This window comes from Trichosurus vulpecula, chromosome 7, assembly GCF_011100635.1.
Source record: "Trichosurus vulpecula isolate mTriVul1 chromosome 7, mTriVul1.pri, whole genome shotgun sequence".
In the NCBI taxonomy this organism is placed as follows: Eukaryota; Metazoa; Chordata; class Mammalia; order Diprotodontia; family Phalangeridae; genus Trichosurus; species Trichosurus vulpecula.
The window spans coordinates 261,635,968-261,654,580 of record NC_050579.1 but is presented as its reverse complement, the minus strand read 5'-3'; the positions used below and the strand labels follow the sequence as shown (position 1 = coordinate 261,654,580).

The window sequence follows — 18,613 nt, the reverse complement described above, 5'->3', positions numbered from 1 at the left end:
AGGATGGGTTGATTAAGGGAATTATGGGGCTAACTAAAGGGTTTTTTTTTTAATATAAGATAAAGAAGACAAAAGCATGTTTGTAGGCATCAGGGAGCAAGCTAGTAAATACGAACATATTGTAGGTGAAAAAGAAAAGGAACAATAGACAGGACAAGCCTTTGGGGGAAAAGGGAGGAGGGGATGGTACCAAGGGCACAAGATCAGGATTGGTTTTATCAAGAAGAACCACCTCTTAGGGGCAGCAAGGTGGTGCAGTGAGTAGCCCTGGAGTCAGGAGGACCTGAGTTCAAATGTGACCTCAGACACTTGACACACTCACTAGCTGTGTGACCTTGGGCAAGTCACTTAACCCCAATTGCCCTGCCTTCCCTCCTGCAAAAAAAAAAAAAAAAAAGAAGAAGAAGAACCAGCTCTCCTTGAAGCAAAGGTCAAGACTACAGAATCTGGTTTAGAGAAGTTTTGGGCTGAAGAGCAGGAGGACAGAAAGGGGTAGTGAGAGTAAGTCAGGGTGAGCCAATCGCTGTCCTAAGCAGTTTACAAACATTACCTCATTTGGAAAGTAGGTGGCTCCTAGTATTATCTTCGTTTTACAGCTGAGGAAACGGAGTCACACCGCATTGAAGGGATTTGCCCAGGGTGACACAGCTAGGAAGTGTCTGAGGCTGGATTTGAACTCAGGTTTTCCTGACCCCAGACCCAGCACTCTCATGCACTGTGCCCCTTAGCAGCCTAGTGAGGACAGAGTGGGTCAGTTCACATTGCTTCATTTGCCTCTCAAACCAATAATTTTATTCACCTTTCCCATTTCCCCAGCTAGCCCTTCCCCATTGCCTGAAGGTTCTTCTTTTTAACAGTTTTGTGGGAAGTGATAATTCCATCTCTGACTCTCACCTCCTCCTTCGGCCTCCACGACTCGGCCTCTTCTCTCCTCTTCGCCTTCTGGCAGGGACTAGAGGGACTGTTGGGGCTGGGACAGGGGGGGCAGGTCCAGGGGCAGGGCGGATCCCGCTCCCCTGAGGAGGCTTGTAGACCAAGTGAAAGATGAAGGCATTACAGTACCTAAGGGAAGAAGTGAGATCAGGACCAGGGATGTGGATGAGAGGGTGCAGGGCTGAAGGTAGTCAGGTTTCTGAGTGGAATTTTACAGATAGGAGATTACAAATCTGGGTGTATGGAGTGGGGTGTTAAAGGGGGTGGAAGAAATGGGCACCATGAAAAGGGTCATCAAGGAGGAAGATATATGAGAAGCCTAGGAGCCTAGGAACGGAAGGTTCAGGATGATAATAGGGGAGTGTTAGGGAGCAAAGTAGTAGTGGGGAAGGAAAGGACAAGGGATTGAGGGGGTGCCCCTGCTGAGAGAGAAGGGCTTCAAGCACCAGTAGAACCCCTCACCAAGGCATGCAGTTGTCTGCGGCCCGGAGGCGGAAGGGTGATCGAAAGGGGTTGGGCTGTGGGGGGCTGGTCCCCCCTCCTGTGGCCCCAGCCATGGTCTGCTCATCCATGACACAGCTGTACTCACTGCTCTCCGTGAAAAACGCAGGGACTCGAAGAGACTGGAGAAGAATGTTCAGGATTAGAGTCCCCTTTTAAGCCTCCCCATGTGGGGAGTATCTCCACCCCCAGAGATTCTTGCCATAGGAAAAAAAATCAGAGGATAGGGACACAGAAGCACTTCACTCTTTGTCCACACTGGAGAACTAGAGAGGAGGGGGAAATATCTAAGATAAAGGGCAAGATCAAGAGATACCTAAAGACACCCAAAGAGTGAAAAGGTGGGCAAGGGTGGTCAGTAGCAGAAAGAAGGGAGAGGGGGATAGTGTCCACCATAGTCCCTTCTCCCCTCTCCGTCCACGCTTTCCTTTCCATTCTCTATACCTGTAATCGAGGCAGAGAACTCAACCAGGTGTCCTTGAGACCAAAGCCAGAGTTAAATCCTGAGGAAGAGGCAGAAGGGAGAAAGTGAAGAGAGTACTCCAGCTCCCTTCTCCCCATACACACACACACACACACACACACACACACACACACACACACACACACACACACACACACAGGCAGATGTGCACTGTATTGGTAATTAAGGTGGGACTTTTTTACCGTTTTCTCTTTTAGCACTTATTTCATCTAGTGCTTGATGAGTCTGGCCTTTGTTTCTTTGATTAAATCAGGAGTCTTTGATGACCTCCTTGTCTCAAGGGAAAGCCTGGTTTACATGGGTTTGAGTGACATGTTTGTGATGCCAGAGGCTTTTAGGCCACATGGGTTTGAGTCGAACATTGTCTTTGACCTTGAACAAGATATATAAACCCAGAGGTTGGCATTCTCCCTTGAGGGCTCTCAGTTACTGGAAGAGTGGTGTGGGACTGTGGGCAGCCATTTTCAGAGCCCCCAGCTTGTAAATCCAGATGTTGATGCTTTCCTGGTAACTACGAATTGTGATCTGGACTGTTTATATTGTGTATGTTTGTAATCTGTTTGTATTTGCTTTGAAGTTCAGGTTGCTGGCTTTTCCTCCTGAACTAAGTGAAATATTTGTATGTTGGATTAAAGTAAGATTGCTAACCCCTTAACGTTGCTTTCCTCAGTAAAGCAGGTCAAAAGAATCTATGTTAGCAGCCTTCTGTGTGCTGGTTGTTGGTTTTACACAGCCACAGTAGCTGCTAGCAAGACTGTTGCTACAAAATTGCATCGTTGTGCAGGATCTGAAGATTAAAAGGAAAGTATGGAGTTTTGGGGTGCTGAGATGGTGGTTGAATGCTTCCCAGTTATTGGCTTGCTCTTTGTACTTGTGGTGGCTATGGTTCAATGGAGCCCCAGGAGCAACAGAGGCCTGAAGGAGAACAGGCAAGTAGCAGTGACCCGAAGGAGGGGCCCTGGGAAATAACCTCTCCTTCCCCCTCCCTACCCCACTAGCGTTTGGAAGGATCCAGGCTGGAGCAGCGGCTGTGGGAGGAGAACAAGCTGAGGCTTGGGGGCGGGTTGAATGGCCTGAGCGAGGGCTTGAGTTGATAAGCCTAGCTCTGGAGGACTGTGATGGGAGGGTGAATGTCTGGAGATTATATCATATGACAGATTTTGAAACAGGAACAGAGAACTGCCTTTGGACAGACCTGAGAGAAAAATCAGAGAATGGTCTTTGTGCACACACACACACACACACACACACACACACACACACTCCACAAAGTCATTTGGGCCTCTCACCAATGACCAGGTCAGGCTTGGGTCCCTGAAGTAGGTGGTAGGGCCGGGCAGAAACCTTGATCTGAAGATCTCTACGGCTTCCCTTCTCTTTAGCTCCTGAGCCTGGACGAGCAGATACACCTGAGCCTGGACGGACAGACACTCCTGATCCATCCTGGTGGAAGGAGATCAGAGACAGCTTGAGGCAAGGCTTTTGGATACGGATTAAGAGAGGAAGAAATGAAAGTGAGAGAAAAGATGAGTTATGGGAAAGAAGAACACAGACTCTTCTGTGGCTGTGGTGGGGCAGAAGCTGTGTCTGGACTGTATCTGATACTCTCCGTTCAGGGTAACTCTCTCTCCCCAGGACCATCTTACCCTCTGAAGGGTAAAATGTTGCTGATCATTTTCAGGAGGCAAAGCACCACCTACAAATTGCAGCTCCAGGGCCACATGAGGGAGTAGAACAGAGAGCTCCTAGGGAGAAGAATGGGGAATGTTACACCTGACTGTCTACCCCTTCCCCCAACCACCACAACACTCTTGTCCTCTCCCCACCTCCATCCAGTCCAGTTCCTTCTGAATGTCCTCGGTATCTGCCTCTTTAACTTCCCTACTTGACCCTAAGGGACAAGGGTCAACTATTCCCACCCCCCTCTTCTAAGACCCAGGTGTCTGGGTTTTTTTTTCTTTCAGCTCACTCTCATCAAAGACCCCTATACTTCAGCTTCCCAGAACCTTCAGGCACTCAGCCATCTGCCTCCCTTAGTACCTTCCATGTCAGAAATCAACTAGTCCCATCCACCCCGTCTATTTTCCTCTTGAGTCTCACCCAAAACACCATGATGAGATCAAACTCCTTCCCAGCCTCAACCACATGGATTTTCAAGGACTGTTTGTTTTGGATGTTCAGCTCTGGGACTAGGGGTATATGTGGAAGGGGAGAGAGGGAGGGACAGTTTATTAAATGAATAATCCTTCAACCCTTCCCATTCTGTCTTCTATCTCCACCCCTCTACCTCTTCTTACTTCAGTTTGACCCCAACCCCCTTCACTGTTTCCCCCATCTCTAGTGCCTCCCAACTCCACCCATCTTCTCTGTTCTTTTCTTACAAGACTGGGGCACCAGGTGGGTAATAACATAGTAGACAGTCAGTGGGTAGGTAAGGAGAACAGCCAAGGGAGAGTCCAGGCCCAAGCCACGCCATGCATAGTAATCTTGCCAGGAACCTGGTTGTGGTGGGGAGATGAGGAGGGGTGAATGGATGGGTAGATGAAGTCTTATTGTGAGATATAGGTCTCCAGCCTTGTTTACTCCTCCCCATCACATCACTCATTGTTCTTAGGGACTCAGAGAGCAAGACCTCTAGCCTCTGGTTCCTGTCTTCCCCACCTTCCTCTCCTCCTTTCAGTGATGAAGGTGTCTAATTCTCCTCACCAAAAGGGCCTCGAGGTGGGTCAGGAGGCACTGGAGGCATCAGGGGGGGGCCATCTCCTTGAAGTAGCTGATAAGGATCTCCTGAGAGAAGAGATAGGTAGGGGTGGAGGAGGGATCCCCATTAGCTTAACCCTCCTTATCCCCTGGAGGCAGGGGAACCCTGGGCTGGTGTCTCTGGATCTGGGAGGAGGGAGAGGGACTATGGTTAATCATCACCATGGAGGAGCTGATCTGAAATTACACTTAAGAGGCATTTGGATAGGAACTGGGAGGTGGGGATGGGGGATGGGGGAGGAGTGACTAAGGGGGAGAACCTCTTTCTGTGAATTAGTGGGCTAGGAGAGGTGCTGGGGACAGAATGGTCCTGAGGTGGCCCTTGTTTGTGTACATGTATGTGTTTCAAGTGGATTTGGAGGGAGCTAGGAAATTTTCTCTGAAACTCCTGTCCCCTGCCAACCCCCACCACCTCAGCTCCCTTTGATATGTGGTCTACCCCACCACCATCAGAATGTCAGCTCCTTGAGGGTAGGGACTGGTCTTTCTTTTTGCTCTTGTTTGTATTCCCTGCCTTAGTACAGTGCCTGGCACTTAGTAAGAACTTAATAAATGCTTGTTGCCTGTTGCCTAGGACATCCTCTGGCCCTCCCTCCACCTCCTCCCTGTAATACCCTCCCATATTTCTCTAGTTGCATCCCCTATGGTCTTTGGAACAGGATAACTACAAGCAAGGCTGGGAGGAGGTGATAGGAAAGAATGGGTCACAGCACCACCACCCCTCCCCAAGCCTCCCAGGATGCCCTACGAACCACTGAGAAGGAGGCTGAGGGGAGGCCCATTGCCTGGGGGGTATCCTGGGGCAACAGGACCTGGGAGGAGCATGCTGAGTTGAGTCCAGTAGCCTCGTGTGAGGCCTCGGGAGGCCAGGAATGCCTCCTTATTAAACATCTCGCTTGTTACCTCTGGAGGAGCAGAGAAGGTATTGAGGGCCCAGATATCTATCTTCCTGGCACCAAGGAGTTTTGACACACTAACCTAGACCCTAGTATTTTGTACCCGAGTGCCCACACAAGACATCCCTCTTCTGGCCCCCAGCCTCAAAGTATCCCCTTCCTTTCTCCACCAAACCCTGCATTATTTTATCTTAGGAGTCCAGTATCTTTTCCTTTCCAAGTTCCTTGGTCCGTTACATACTCTCTAAAGGCCTAGTTCTTGGCCCCCCAGATTCCCCCAGGGGCTCAGGTATTCCTGGTACCAGCAGTGTAGGTGAAGGGCAAGGCTGCCAGCTCCCCAGCCCGCCCCATGAAAGCTGCAAGTCTTGGGCACCAGAATCGATGGCTCACATCATCTGGCCTGCGTCTCCAGTCAGCCCAGACACAGGTCTCCCCACAGTACAGGACTGCACCACACTGGGGGCTGGAGGAGATGGACCAAAGGTAGAATAGTTAAGGGGAAGGACAGGACACATAACCTAACAGACCTGTCCCTCTCCACCTTCAGCGTCTAACTCCTACTCATGACAAATGCTCACCAGGGCATCAACTTCACTTCAAAACTGTGTCTGTGACACACATGGCAGGCACGGGCACGGAGTGAGGCAAAAGTGAAGCCAGGACGGGGGCCCCATGTCCTCATTGGGGCTTTGGCTAGCTTCACCCCAAGCCTTGGGACCAAGCTTTCCAGCTCCCTGGGTAGATAGGAAGATGAATTTCAGCATGAGAATCCAGCCCTCTACCCCATCAGAAGCTAGCACATGGAACACCCAGGTCCCAAGCTCCCCTCCCCAGTCCCTATATTCCTCAGGGATATGGGCATACACACCCTCCATACCCTTCTGAAATCAATGCATTTAGGACCCCATGTTTCCCCTCTCTCCTTCCTGTGCCATTTTCCACACCCTTTTGGGACCCACAGCTCTGTACCGATGTAGCTGGGGGTCTCCCACTGTGAGCTGTCGGGGTCTTCTAGGATCTCCAGCTCCCATAGGGCAGGCCATACTGTGGCAGAGGAGAGTATAAGCTCTTTGGGCCAGGCCCTCAGCCCCAATGGCCCTGCCTCCACTCCCTTGGGGTCCACCCATCAGGAGGTCAATGCCCAGGATAGTGCCATGTTCATCAGTCACCAGAAGTAGGCAGGCCAGGTGTAGGGGGGCAGCATCTGAGAAAAGAGAGGGGAGAAGTCAGGTGAAAGGGAAGGAGGATTGGGGTTTGAGGAAAGGTAGAGCTGATGTACTATGTGGATTGGGGCTAGGGGTTCAGGGAAGAGGGGGAGCCTGAGAAGAGGCAGAAGCAGAGCTATAATTAAGAATTCCCATACATAGGGTAAATTCAGTAGAGTTGGGAGGATTGTCTATGCTCCTCTTCCCCTACCCCACACATCTTGCACATTAAAATCTCTTTTAATTCAACTAAAAATATTAAGAAATAAATATTTCTCTAGGCTAGTCCTTTTCAGATATACCACAAGGAAGAAAATTTTTATCACTACTTCTCAGGAAATTAAGACCTCCACTAAAAACCTCTCTGCTCTTTCTCTTAAGCCTAATCTTTTTCTTTTAGGAAAATGCGAAAAGGGTAGAGAAAGAAAGCTAAAGGTCCCAGAAAATGGGTTAAGGATGGTAACCATTTTTAGGAGAAATATCCCAGACCCAGTGGAGATCATTGCTTTCTCCCCATCCCCTGAAGGGATTACAGTAATGGCCTATTTAAGGACACCACTCTTAGTCCTCATTATCCCAAAAGGGATCTTTTTTGTTTGCTTTGGGTAACCCGGGACAAGCAGAGGGGGGAGATCTTGAGGAAAATGATTGTTTCAATTCTCCAGGAACTTTCCTGAAAGATTAAGTGACTATTTTTCTATTTGTTGATATAAAATGTCAACCCATTTTAAATTTAACCACATTTTATTATATTGTGAAATGCTCCTCATTCAGTATTCCTATAAATGTTACTTCAAAATGTCTTGTATTGGAGAGAAATGTCCAAGGGCATAAGAGGACTGTGTCAATGTGAATATTTCTCCAAGCAGAATAGAGCAAGGATAGGAACAGAGGCACTCTTGGTGGAGAGTGAGTAGTTGGGTCAAAACTGGGAGTAAGGTTGTATTTGGGCCTCTCACCACCTCTCTTGCCCCTTCTCTTCTCTGGCCCCATTTCCTCCTCTCCTCCATCCTCTCTGGTGTCCCCTCCGCTGCTGTCCTCTCCTGCCTCTTCCTCAGTATCTTCTGGCTCCCCAGGTGTCTCAGCATCCTGGGTGGGCTCCCGGCTAGTGGTGGCTTGTTCTCCTTCCTCCTCCAGTTCACCTTCCTCTCCACCCGTACCTTCCTCCTCCCCATCTTCTTCTTCCTCTCCATCTTCGAGGCTAACAAAGCTGACATAGGGGCTAAGGTCTCTGAGACAGAGAGGGGGCTCATCTCCCAAAAGACGGGCAGCGCCCAGGCCTGGTCCAGGTCCCTGCTTAGCACCTTGCCCCAAGCTGATCCCCACACTACGGTTGGGCAAGATGTGAAGGACCCAGAGGGCAGGGTCTGGGGGCAACCGTCTTACCTGGGCCTCCATCAACCTTGATCGACCCTCAGGGCCATTCCCCCCACCCACCCCAGTTCCCCGCTCTGAGGCAAACTTGCGGAACCAGCCAAATAGAAGGGCAGCAAAGTCGAGGAACTCATCCCGATAACCAGATACAAACTCCATGATTTCTAGGAGAGCAAAGGAGTCGAGTCACAGAGAAAGAAAAGGAACACAGGGAACTCATGTGAGGAACTGGAGTTGGAGTAAGAAAGGATGGAGTGAAGATAGGGAAGTAGGGACTATGATTTAGGGCTGGGCTGGGCTCATTAGGGTTAAAACTAAAGAGTGGATAGGGAAGAAGCCCCTGGATAGGAGTCTTGGGGATAGTGGCTGAAGAGTGAAGTGAAGAAGGGGGAGGGAAGGAGGGCTATGGTTTGGCATTAGAGTAAATGGGTCACTATTTAGGGTTAAGAGTGGAGGCTGTAAAGAAGGGAATAATAGTTGCTGAGAATAGGAAATAGGGGCTGGAGATAGAGGTTAACAGGGATTGAGTCAAAACCAGAAACTGAATCTAGAATGGAAATAATTTCATTCAGGGCTGAGTTTTTAGGTTTGTGCGAGGGAAACTGAGAAATGATCAGGAAAGAAAAGTGAATTTCATAACGGCCTATAATCAGAAAGTAGCAGGAAAAGGGCCAGGTTGCCCATCTGTCTAGGTCAGATTTGGATTGGATGTGTATGTACATGTTTGAGGGGCTCTCTATCTTTCTATTTCTATTTCTCCTCCACTATGTCTCCCCTACCTGCAGCGGCCGTCTCTGTTCGAAGGTAAATACTGTGGGGGCGTGGGGGAGGGTTGTGACATCACGCCCCCCCCCCCAACCTAGACCTAGCACCCTCGCGCAGAACGCCCCACCCCCACCCGGAGGCTAGATTCCCTTTACAACCCAGTGCGGAGTCTTTGGGCGCCAACACTCAAGTACTTTTTGTTTCTTTTATTTTTTAAAATGTCTTATGAACGCACTATTTTCTATTCTATACTTAACCACACTATTACCAAAAAAAAAAAAAAAAAAACCCCACCAAAAACCCAACAGTTAAGCAAAGGCTTTTTTCATTCTTTACTGAGAGCTTGTAACATTTTTGCACTTAAACCCTCCAATCCTCTACCAAGAGGAAAGCAGAATATTCCATCATCCCCTTATCTGCGATATTGACCTTTGGTAATAGTGACATCTGATCTGAGTGTTGTCTTCGTTTACATTATCGATCATTGTGTATACTGTTCTTTGGGATCTGCTTTCTTTTATCTGCGGGTTCAAACATGTCTCCCCAAATTTCCGAGGTTCTCATATTTATCATTACTCAAGGCATAATATTCTTTTATATTCAATTACCACCTTTAAAAATATTCCCCTAATGAATGGACACCTACTTTGTTTCTAAGGTTTTGCTACCACAAAGGTGCTGTTATGTATATTGACACATATGAGATCTTTCTGTCTTTGACTAGTAGTGGAATCGCTGGGTCAGAGGGTATGCACAGTTCAGCGACTTCTCTCATGTGTCCCAAATTGTTTTCCAGAATGACTAAATTAATTCCCAGACCCAGCAACTAATTTACAGTATAGTATATGTGAGCTAGTCTTCTTGCAACCCCTTTCACACTATTTCCATCTTTTGCTGCCTGTGCCCAGCTGAGGAGTGTTGAGGACACTTCGAAGTTCCTTCCTTAGTTGTCTCTCCTCTCAGGGAAGCAGCTGAATCCTGAATCTGTATTTCTTCTCCCCAGTCTTGAGAGCGCTCGTTTACTAGAGCCTACCACTGGGAAAAGGGGAAGTGAAAGTGCCTTGGGTTACCAAGCTCTGTCTGCAAAGAACCCCAGACTTCTTGTGGCACCCTTTCGATGCCCCCACTCCCTACCTACCCTAGTCATCTTTCCAGGCACTCCAGTCACGAACTTGGGGAAAATAGTGGGAATTTCCCGGTCTCAGCACCACCAAGTTTCTGCTCGCGGGAGTCGATTTCCATTTCTTTGCCTGTCCCAGCATGTTTGTTTCCTTTGCTTCCCAAAATCTGTGTCTGCCTTGTGGTCTCCCGGCCCTCCCACGCCATCCTCTCTCCAGTTGGGGAGGCAGATGTCGTCACTTTTTTTTTTCACCTTCTACCGAAACCAAAAATAACCCAACACCCCAGCCTAAATGAAGTAAAGGAGACTTTTAAGTCAGAGCTTTCTTCCTCTGAACTTTTGCTCTGGAGAGCCGGTCTCAACCTCTCGGGAGGCGGGGACCAGTGGGAGCTAAGTTATTGGGACCACGCCCCTGGCTGCCAGCCGTCCCAGGAGTTGGGGAATCCAGTTTATGGCTGGTAGCTCTGAGTTAGCCGTCCCAGGGCACCGGAGCATGAGAGGATCCTGGAGACCCCTGTTCTTGTTCCTGACGCTGATTCAGATAGGTTTGAGGGGATGGCGAATGGGTCGGGTTGAGAAACAAAGTGAAGGCGAGAGGGAATGACGGGACTGCGGGTTCTGGGGAGATAGCAGTGTCCTTTTGATTTGTGGTCGACTAATATCCCTGAGGGCCCAAAGGGCAAAGAGGCCCACGCACACATTGGGGTCCAAGGGGAAGGGCTCAGGAAGGGCGACCTGCCGGACACGTATAGGGAGAGAAAATTTGCGTATCTCTGAGGCGGTCAGACGCTCGAATTCTGGTCGGTGCGGAGGAAAAAAAGTTGTGCCAGGATGGGGGGCTGGGGTGAATGTGTGTGTTGGGAGGGTAGGGCGCGGAGAGGGGGGAGATGCTCGGCTTAGGTTTTCTTCCAGGTTGATGGTGTTGATTGGCCGGAGAGGAAGTACTGGTTAAACCACCTGAATCTTGCGGCTGGATAAGCTGGGATGTAGTTGCGGGGAAGGAATTGGGCAGGTGACTGTGGCACACCTGGGTCGTTACTATGTCCTCTCTCCCTCAGTCATTGGAAACCAGGGCAGCATTGTAGGAAGCTGTCCTTGTGACTTGAAGCTGTCCGATTCCCCGAATCCTGCACAGTGGCGATTACTCATTACTAATCTACAGGGATATGAAAGTTGCCACAACTACATAAGGTAGTACCCACCCAATCCCCCTTTTCCTCCCCGCCCCCAACTGCTCACTTGCTTCCACCAGATCTTTCCAGGCTGTTTTCTCCAGGAATCCATAGTACCCAGGGCCCAGGCTCTCTTAGACTCGGCCCTGCCCCGCTCCAGGTAAACTCTACCTTGACCAGTAGCCGGGGAATCCCAAGCTGTTTCATTGCTTAGGAATGAGGAAGGGAATTTGGAACTGAAAGTGAAAAAATGAATGTAAAAACGAAAACAATAAAGACCAATTTTTTCAGATTTGGAAAAATTGAGCCATATTGTATATACGGTTCAACTTTTAAGATATGAGAAAATAATCAGGTTGGGGCCATGTTGATATTTCTTCCCCTGTGCTTTCATTTCTATTGAAACTAGCAGCATGGCGAAACTGTAAGTTTCCACAGTAACTTCAGGAAATAAAAATGTCTTCTTAAAAAAAAAAATAAAGGAATGAGGAAGGGCCAACTGAGCTAGACTTCTAGCTGTGTAAAAGGGGGGGAAAAGTGAAACTTCAGAACAGGGAACTGAGGCAGTACACCTTCCCCAATTCCTAACCAGGTTCCGCCTGCCCAGAATAACTCTGTGTTCAAGCTCCAAAAACAGCTGGGTCCAGAAGCTAAGGACTTGCTTTGACAACCACGGTGAGAGTCCAGATAGCTCTAAACAACTTCTTCCCACCCTTCCCCATTATTAACATTATTTCTCTTCAGCTTTCTCTTTATTCAGTTTTCAGAGTTCTATCATCCCTTGATCTCAGGTCCTTCTCTTCTTCCCATCAGTTAATTCTGTTCCCTCACCTTCGCCTTTCTTTTGGCTTCCAGGTCAACTGTGTCTTCCTTTCTGCCTCCTCCCAAGCTATTGTTTTCCTTCCAATTCTCTCCTCAATTAAATTTAATAAACATTTTATACTAAGCAATTCAACAAGCATTTACTGAAATCCTACCATGTGCCAGGCACTATGCTAGATATTGAGTGAAGCTGCAGAGACAAAAAATGAAACGGTGGAAACAACATTCAATATACAAAGAAATTTTAGGGGAGAAGGCACTAACAACTGGGCTGATCAGGAAAGGGGGCAACTGAGCTGGGCTTTGAAGGAAGTTAGGCTGAGATATAGGCAGCTAGGAGGCACAGAAGGTAGAGTGCCAGGCCTGAAGTCAGGAAGACTCCTCTTCCTGAGTTCAAATCCAACCTCAAGACACTTACTAGTTGTGTGACCCTGGGCAAGTCACTTCACCCTGATTGCCTCAGTTTTTTTCATCTGGAGCTGGAGATGGCAATAGCAAACCACTCCAGTATTTGTGCCAAGAAGACCCCAAATGGGATCATGAAAAATTGGGCACAACTGAAAAAACTACTGACTGAGGACTGAAATAAAGGTTTGGAGTTCAGGAAAGAGGTGAGGGCTGGCTTCACAGACTTGGAAATCATCTGGATAAAGATAATAGATGAACCTATGGTAGCTGTTGAGGTTTAAGTAAGGGGAATAGAGGAAAAGAAGAGGGAACAGGACAGAGCCATAGGTGTACATCTAGCCAAAGGAGAAGGGACATAGATAATGATCCAGCAAAGGAAAATGAGGAACAATCACCTGGTCACAGGAGAACCAGGAAAGCATAAAAACCCAGGGAGGAGAGAGTACCTATCAGTGATTGCAACACTGCCAAATGTTGAATAGATCAGGTAGTAGAAGGACTGAAAAAAAGGCCCTTGGATTTAGCAGTTAAAAGATTGTGGGCAACATGGAAAGACTTACATGATTTGATGAAGAGTGAAGTAAAGTCAAAAAGCAATATACATAACGATTAAGACAATGCAAATGAAAAGAACCACCAAAAAATCAAAAAGGAGTGTTGGAAAATTACAGAGAACAGGCCCCAAAGAAAAGATACGACACACTCCTATTCCTTTGCAGATGTAAAATATTTTATCTATTTTTTAGCCTTGTTTGGTTTGCTGATTTTTTTTTCTTTTTATCCTTTTTCTTATGTGGAATGGCTCTCTGGGAGGGAGGGGGGAAATACTGGGAGAAATTCTGAGAATGTAAAAAACAAAAGAATGACATTTACTTAAAAAAAAGGGGGGGGGGAAATGTCAGTTTCTTTAGGGCAGGTACAGTTTTTGCTTTTTTTTTTCTATCTCCAAGCTTTGTACAGTTCCCTTACATAATAAATTCTTAATAAATGCTTGCTGATTGGGGAGGAAAAGGAGATTGTTGACAAGATTGGATTAAGAAGTTCTATTCTTTACATCTATCCCCTCTTTTAAATCTTCTACTTAATTCTCTTACCTTCCCCCCCATCTCTACTAGATCATTCACTTTGATTCCCTATTTCTTCACGTTTCTCTCCAGTTCCCCAGACTTCTCTCATCTTGTCTTCCCAGAATGTGGATTCGCCCGGACATACCAATCTGCACATCAGGGCACCCAGGATGATTACCCCACTACCACCATCCAGAGCCCAGGACTAAACCGATCATCCCCATTCACCACCACTGATCCATTCTCCCAGACCAACCAGTCAACAAGAACCCCGTCCAGCAGAATGAGGAATAGGTACCTCAATGATATCACCAGTGCCCCTCTGGAGAACAGCAGCATCGAAAACCTGAAGCGGGAAGCCGAGAAGGGACAAATGAACCAGCTGGGCACCTCTGCCACCATACCCATTCTGTGCCTACTTGGGATTGTCTTTGTGCTTACTGGAGCTCTTGCTTATGTCTTGTGTCGGAAGCGAGTGGCTGTAGAATCTCCAAAGCAGCGCTCCAAAGGTAAACATGGGATCCAGGTGTTCTGGTCCCATAAATCCCGGTTGTATAAAGGACCTAGGCAATCTGCCCTTTTAGACTCAGCTCCCTTTCCAGCCCCTGCTCCTTTGTCTCAGAGGCTACCTAGTACACCATAAAAAGCATTGAATTTAGAGTTGGAGGACCTGGGTTCAAATTCTGGCTCTGCTATTATATGACATCTATAAAATGAGGGCCTTGGACTAGAATGACCTTTAAGGTCCTTTCTAGCTCATGTAACGCTATGAAATAATTTCCCCTTTCTGGGCTTCATTCTCATCTGTACAGCAAGGGATTTAAAGACTCTTGCAAATTAAAATACTGTAAGTGGCAGAACCAGGAGCTGAAGCCAGGTTTTCTGACTCAGATTACAGTGCTCTGTCCATTATACCATCACCTCCTATCCAATCACTTTACAGAAGAGGAAACAGAGCTCCTAAGACTCAACTGAGATCATCTTTACTAGTTAAGGAGCACCTAAGCTAGTTAGTGGCAGAGTTAGGTCTGTGACTGTGGTCTTCTGACTTTGAATTTATGGCTTTATCTTGAGTGGCACTACAATCACCACATGCTGAGTGCCTACTGTATGCAGAGCACTATTTGAGCCTCTGAGCATTCCAAGAAGCCATAAGACAGTCTTTGATTTTGAGAGGCTTACTACTTGACTGAGCAAAGAGGAGATATCCCTAAAAAAGATACTTAACAACACCATATTAACCAAGTACCAAGAGGTAAAGATAGTCAGTGTAACACAGATGGGGCCAGTTGTGAACAGCTTCATACATGACCTGAGAAGGGCTTCTGAGAGGGCACAGGACTTGGATAAACAGAGAGTGGGCATAGAAACATTCCAGGCTGGATGACTTATTTGAACAAAGACAGAAATATATTCTAAGATCCATTAATAGGCCTGTTTTGCTAAAGCAGAGGAAATAAAGTTGGAGAGAGGCAGAGCCCAGATTGTATATGGTTTTGTTGCCTACTTCCACAGCCCTTATAGGAATAACTCTCACTACACATTGCCCACAGCTCCCGTTCTCTTCAGGGGTCTAGCCTCCCTTTTGTCTCATCTTTTTAGGTTTTCAGCTGATAATCCCTTGTGAGACAGATCAACCCAACTCCTTGATATAAGTCATGCTTCAGCCATCCGGAAACAGCAAGGCTTTTCTCCCAAGGCAACTATTCTACAATAATATTTGCTTCTCCCATTGAATGTAAAGATTTGGCATTAGTTTCATTAAAGGTGATTGTTTTCTAATTTCTAAGTCTATTCTGCAATGTCTCCCAGAAATCCTCTTCTGCTTGACAATTTTGTCTTCCCCCAAGTACATCCCATCAATATCTCCCCCTATACTGTTCTACTCTCTAGAATGTACCTAACCAAAGTCAACTAATTTACTCTTCTTGCTTCCCACCTCAGTATCAAGCTACTGCCCTGCTTTCCACCCCTCATATGACCTTGAACTCTAATTAGATGCCCTTATCCTCTCTTATCTTATAATGCATGGAAAATATAGGCTTATTAAAAATAGTCAGATCTTCTTGCCCATTTTGTGTGTCTGAGCTAGACGGAGGTGGCAAGAAGAACCCAAAAGTATTACGGGATAATGGAAATGTAGGGTGGAAGAAAGAAGTTGTATATTAGGATCTTCAACTTCTGGCTTAAGAGGTAATTTGTGGAGATTTCTTGAGTGAAGCAAGTCGTTATCTTTTCTCTTTCCCATGGATTTTCTTAGTGGTGAAGTCTGGTGGGACACCACCTACTTCTCTTCACTCTTCTCCGTACTTAGTATCATGGCCTGAATTACTTCTCTTACTTTGTCCAAGACAACAGAGGTATGGAAGAGGGGAAAAGAAGGGCCTCTGCCCTGCTTTAGGTCTCCAGCACCTGTTCACAGGTCCGTGCCAGCTCACTAAGTTTCAATCGAGCATAATCTACTCGTTTCAGTGCCATCTGGCAGTCCTTTCTTGATGAGTAGCTGGAACCCTCATGAGGCTGGCCAGTTGCTACCTAAGAATGAACACACACATGAGCTGGTTCTTATCTTCACTGCATTCCACAACCCACCACCTCATTCCCCTGAGGGATCCAGACATCCATCCAAATCCCACTAATATAATTCTTCAGGACCCAGGTATCCAGCTGCTTTCACTAATTTATTAAAGAAAATTATTAAGCAGATGCTTAGCGCTCTGTTCAAGATACTGGGAGTGATACAAAAATAAATAAGTCACTATCTTTATTAAACTTATGATTTAATAAATCTTTCTTTCCAGTTGCTTCCCAGCTTGTTTTAAGGTTATTGATTTTGAGATGGGAAGGAGGTCAGAGGTCTTGGGATCATAGATTTAGAGCTAGAAGGGTCAACAGCTAGAAGGCTGTTGAGTCCAATCCCCTAATTTTACAATTAAGGAAAATTAAGTACAGACCAATTACACAAATAGTAACTTTGAGGCAGTGTTTGACAACAAGTCTTCCCGCCTCCCACTTTCAGCGTGCTACCTAATTCTGCACTTCCCCCTGTCCATACTGTCACATAATGGCCAGCTACTTTGGACTTCGGAGTAGACAAAGTCCTAGGGCTGAAATCAAGGAATTTGAACGTGCACGTGTTTCTGGGATGTAGCCGGCAGTTTCTTGGCATCCGTTGGGCTTTGGATTATTTGAGGGAAACGCCCAGCACAGAGGACTGTCTCTCCTATGCTAAATGATGAGGACGAAGAAGGGAACACCTGGGCTGCTGAAGTTTTAAACACCGCCTACTCTCGCCCCGACCAACTACCCAAATCCATGCCCCAGATTTTAACTCCCAGGCCTCGCCCCCACCCCCTTCCCCAAGCACAGACTTCTCCCGGGGGACCTACCTGGGTCAGGTATCGGATTTGGGCTGACAATTCGGCCTCCACGTGCTGCACAGAGGAGGTGAAGGCTGCCGCCTGCCGGTCCAGCAGCCGCTCGTTTGCCTTCTCCTTGGACAGCTCCAGGATCACGTTTCCTACCCCGCAGAGAGCCCAAGTTTCGCTCAGTGGGGCGGAGCTCCCAACATGACCCCGCCCCCTCACCGAGCTAGGAGCTCCGCCCTCCGACTACTCGCCTAGGCTAGGAGTCTCCGCCCCACCCCGCCCCACCCGGGAATGAGGGAAGGACAAGCTGCCAAGTGGTTCTGCGCATGTGCGGCAAGCCAGGCCTCCTCGCGCTTAAACTCGGCTCTCACCGGCGCTCTGCAGGATGGTCCCTATCTCCCGTTCGATATCTTCCAAGGCCCTCAGCCGCTCGTTTGCCAAGCTATAAGTCGCCATGAGTGTAACGGGAATCCTTGCCGCGACTGTTTCCCAGCAGACCTCCGGTTTGAGAAACCCGCAACCCTGTCTCACGTCGGCCGGGCAGAAGCCGACCTACCGGCAGTAGATGCACTCCAACTCCCAGGAAGCTGCGCGCGGCCGGATGTCTCCCAGTAGACTACCACTCCCAGGAAACACCGCGCAGCCTGACACGCCCCTCCACCCCGAGGCCGGCCGGCCCAAACTTGCTTCTTGGTAGACTACAGCTCCCAAGAAGCCCCGCGCAGGCTGACGCTTCTCTGCCTCTGGTGGACTACATCTCCCGAGTTACTTAGGGCTGCACGAGACCGGAAGTGCAGTATTTGGGTAAGGTGGGGGGGGCCAATTATGGATTCTGTAGGGTTAATCCAACCCGTCTTCCCTAGGAACCCTTCCATAGTCCCCAGGCTTCTGACCGGTTCGACGTCACGGTAATTGCTTGCCGGGTGTCTGTTTGCTTTGGAATGGCCGAGAGGAGGGGGTGGTTTGGAGAGATCTTGAGCCTCTAGCGTCCCCGGGGAGCAACGAGCCGGGGTTAGATCTTGGGTAGCAGCTAGGTGCAGTGAATAGACCGCTGGACCCGGAGTTCGGGAGACCCGACTTCAAATGCGGCCTCAGACAATTTGTAGCCGCGTCACTCTGGGCCAGTCACCTAAATGCTGTATGAGTCAGATTTCTCATGTGTCAGACGGGAGTCATAGCCCCTATCTCCCAGAGTCGTGAGGACCAACGTGAGATAATAAATTGTAAAGCGCTTAGCACGTAGTAAGCCATATGTGGATATTTGTCGTGGTTCCGTCGCCTCCCGCTCTTCCTGACCCCATTTGGGATTTTCTGGGCAAAGACGCCAAAGTGATTTGCCATTTCCTTCTCCAGCATATTTGACAGATGAGGAAACTGAGGCAAACAGGGCGAAGCGACTTGCCCAGGGGCACACAGCTAGTGAATATCTGAGGCCAAATTTAAATTCAAGAAGAGTCTTCCGACGCTCTAGTCATTGTGCGACCTAGCTGCACGTACGAATGTTTGCTGTTATTAATGCCTGGACTGGAATCTTGCCCAGCCACTCACTACCTCCGTGACATTAAGCAAGAGAACTTCCCTCTCTGTCACCTCTTCATCTCAGAAATGAGGGGGTTAGATCCTTCGAACCAGCATCCTGTGATCTGTGCCTCCCCAAGGCAGGTCGGGGACAGTCTAGGATAGCCTGGTTTCACAGTGGATGAACTCTGGGCTCTAGGACTGACTGAGACCTCTTTAA

The 18,613-nt window shown here is 48.1% G+C and overlaps 3 protein-coding genes across 5 annotated transcripts; 1 reads left to right on the top strand and 2 right to left on the bottom strand.

Moving 5' to 3' along the window:
- Positions 1-765: 765 nt before the first annotated feature.
- ZMYND15 (zinc finger MYND-type containing 15) lies at positions 766-8,312 on the bottom strand. Of its 3 annotated transcripts, none has more exons than XM_036766083.1 (13): positions 7,739-8,312; positions 6,544-6,778; positions 6,153-6,308; positions 5,877-6,037; positions 5,431-5,583; positions 4,625-4,705; positions 4,300-4,416; positions 4,019-4,107; positions 3,565-3,663; positions 3,204-3,361; positions 1,879-1,957; positions 1,396-1,556; positions 766-1,062 (listed from the first exon to the last, which is right to left on the bottom strand). In XM_036766083.1, the coding sequence occupies exons 1-13, from the start codon at positions 8,310-8,312 to the stop codon at positions 891-893; spliced, it is 2,235 nt and encodes a 744-aa protein (XP_036621978.1). In that variant the 3' UTR covers positions 766-890. The 3 variants fall into 3 exon arrangements, with proteins under 3 accessions (XP_036621978.1, XP_036621979.1, XP_036621980.1); XM_036766084.1 differs by having other exon boundaries at positions 1,879-1,937; positions 3,208-3,361; XM_036766085.1 differs by lacking the exon at positions 4,300-4,416 and having other exon boundaries at positions 1,879-1,937; positions 3,208-3,361.
- A 2,128-nt stretch (positions 8,313-10,440) lies between these two features.
- On the top strand, positions 10,441-15,289 carry CXCL16 (C-X-C motif chemokine ligand 16). Its single transcript, XM_036766086.1, has 5 exons — positions 10,441-10,583; positions 11,097-11,229; positions 11,803-11,885; positions 13,630-14,016; positions 15,110-15,289. Exons 1-5 carry the CDS (start codon positions 10,490-10,492, stop codon positions 15,160-15,162), a joined length of 750 nt encoding a protein of 249 aa, XP_036621981.1. The 5' UTR covers positions 10,441-10,489; the 3' UTR covers positions 15,163-15,289.
- MED11 (mediator complex subunit 11) lies at positions 14,899-17,480 on the bottom strand. The gene is made up of 3 exons (XM_036766087.1): positions 17,247-17,480; positions 16,897-17,027; positions 14,899-16,042 (listed from the first exon to the last, which is right to left on the bottom strand). The coding sequence occupies exons 1-3, from the start codon at positions 17,329-17,331 to the stop codon at positions 15,905-15,907; spliced, it is 354 nt and encodes a 117-aa protein (XP_036621982.1). The 5' UTR covers positions 17,332-17,480; the 3' UTR covers positions 14,899-15,904.
- Between the last annotated feature and the right edge of the window lie 1,133 nt (positions 17,481-18,613).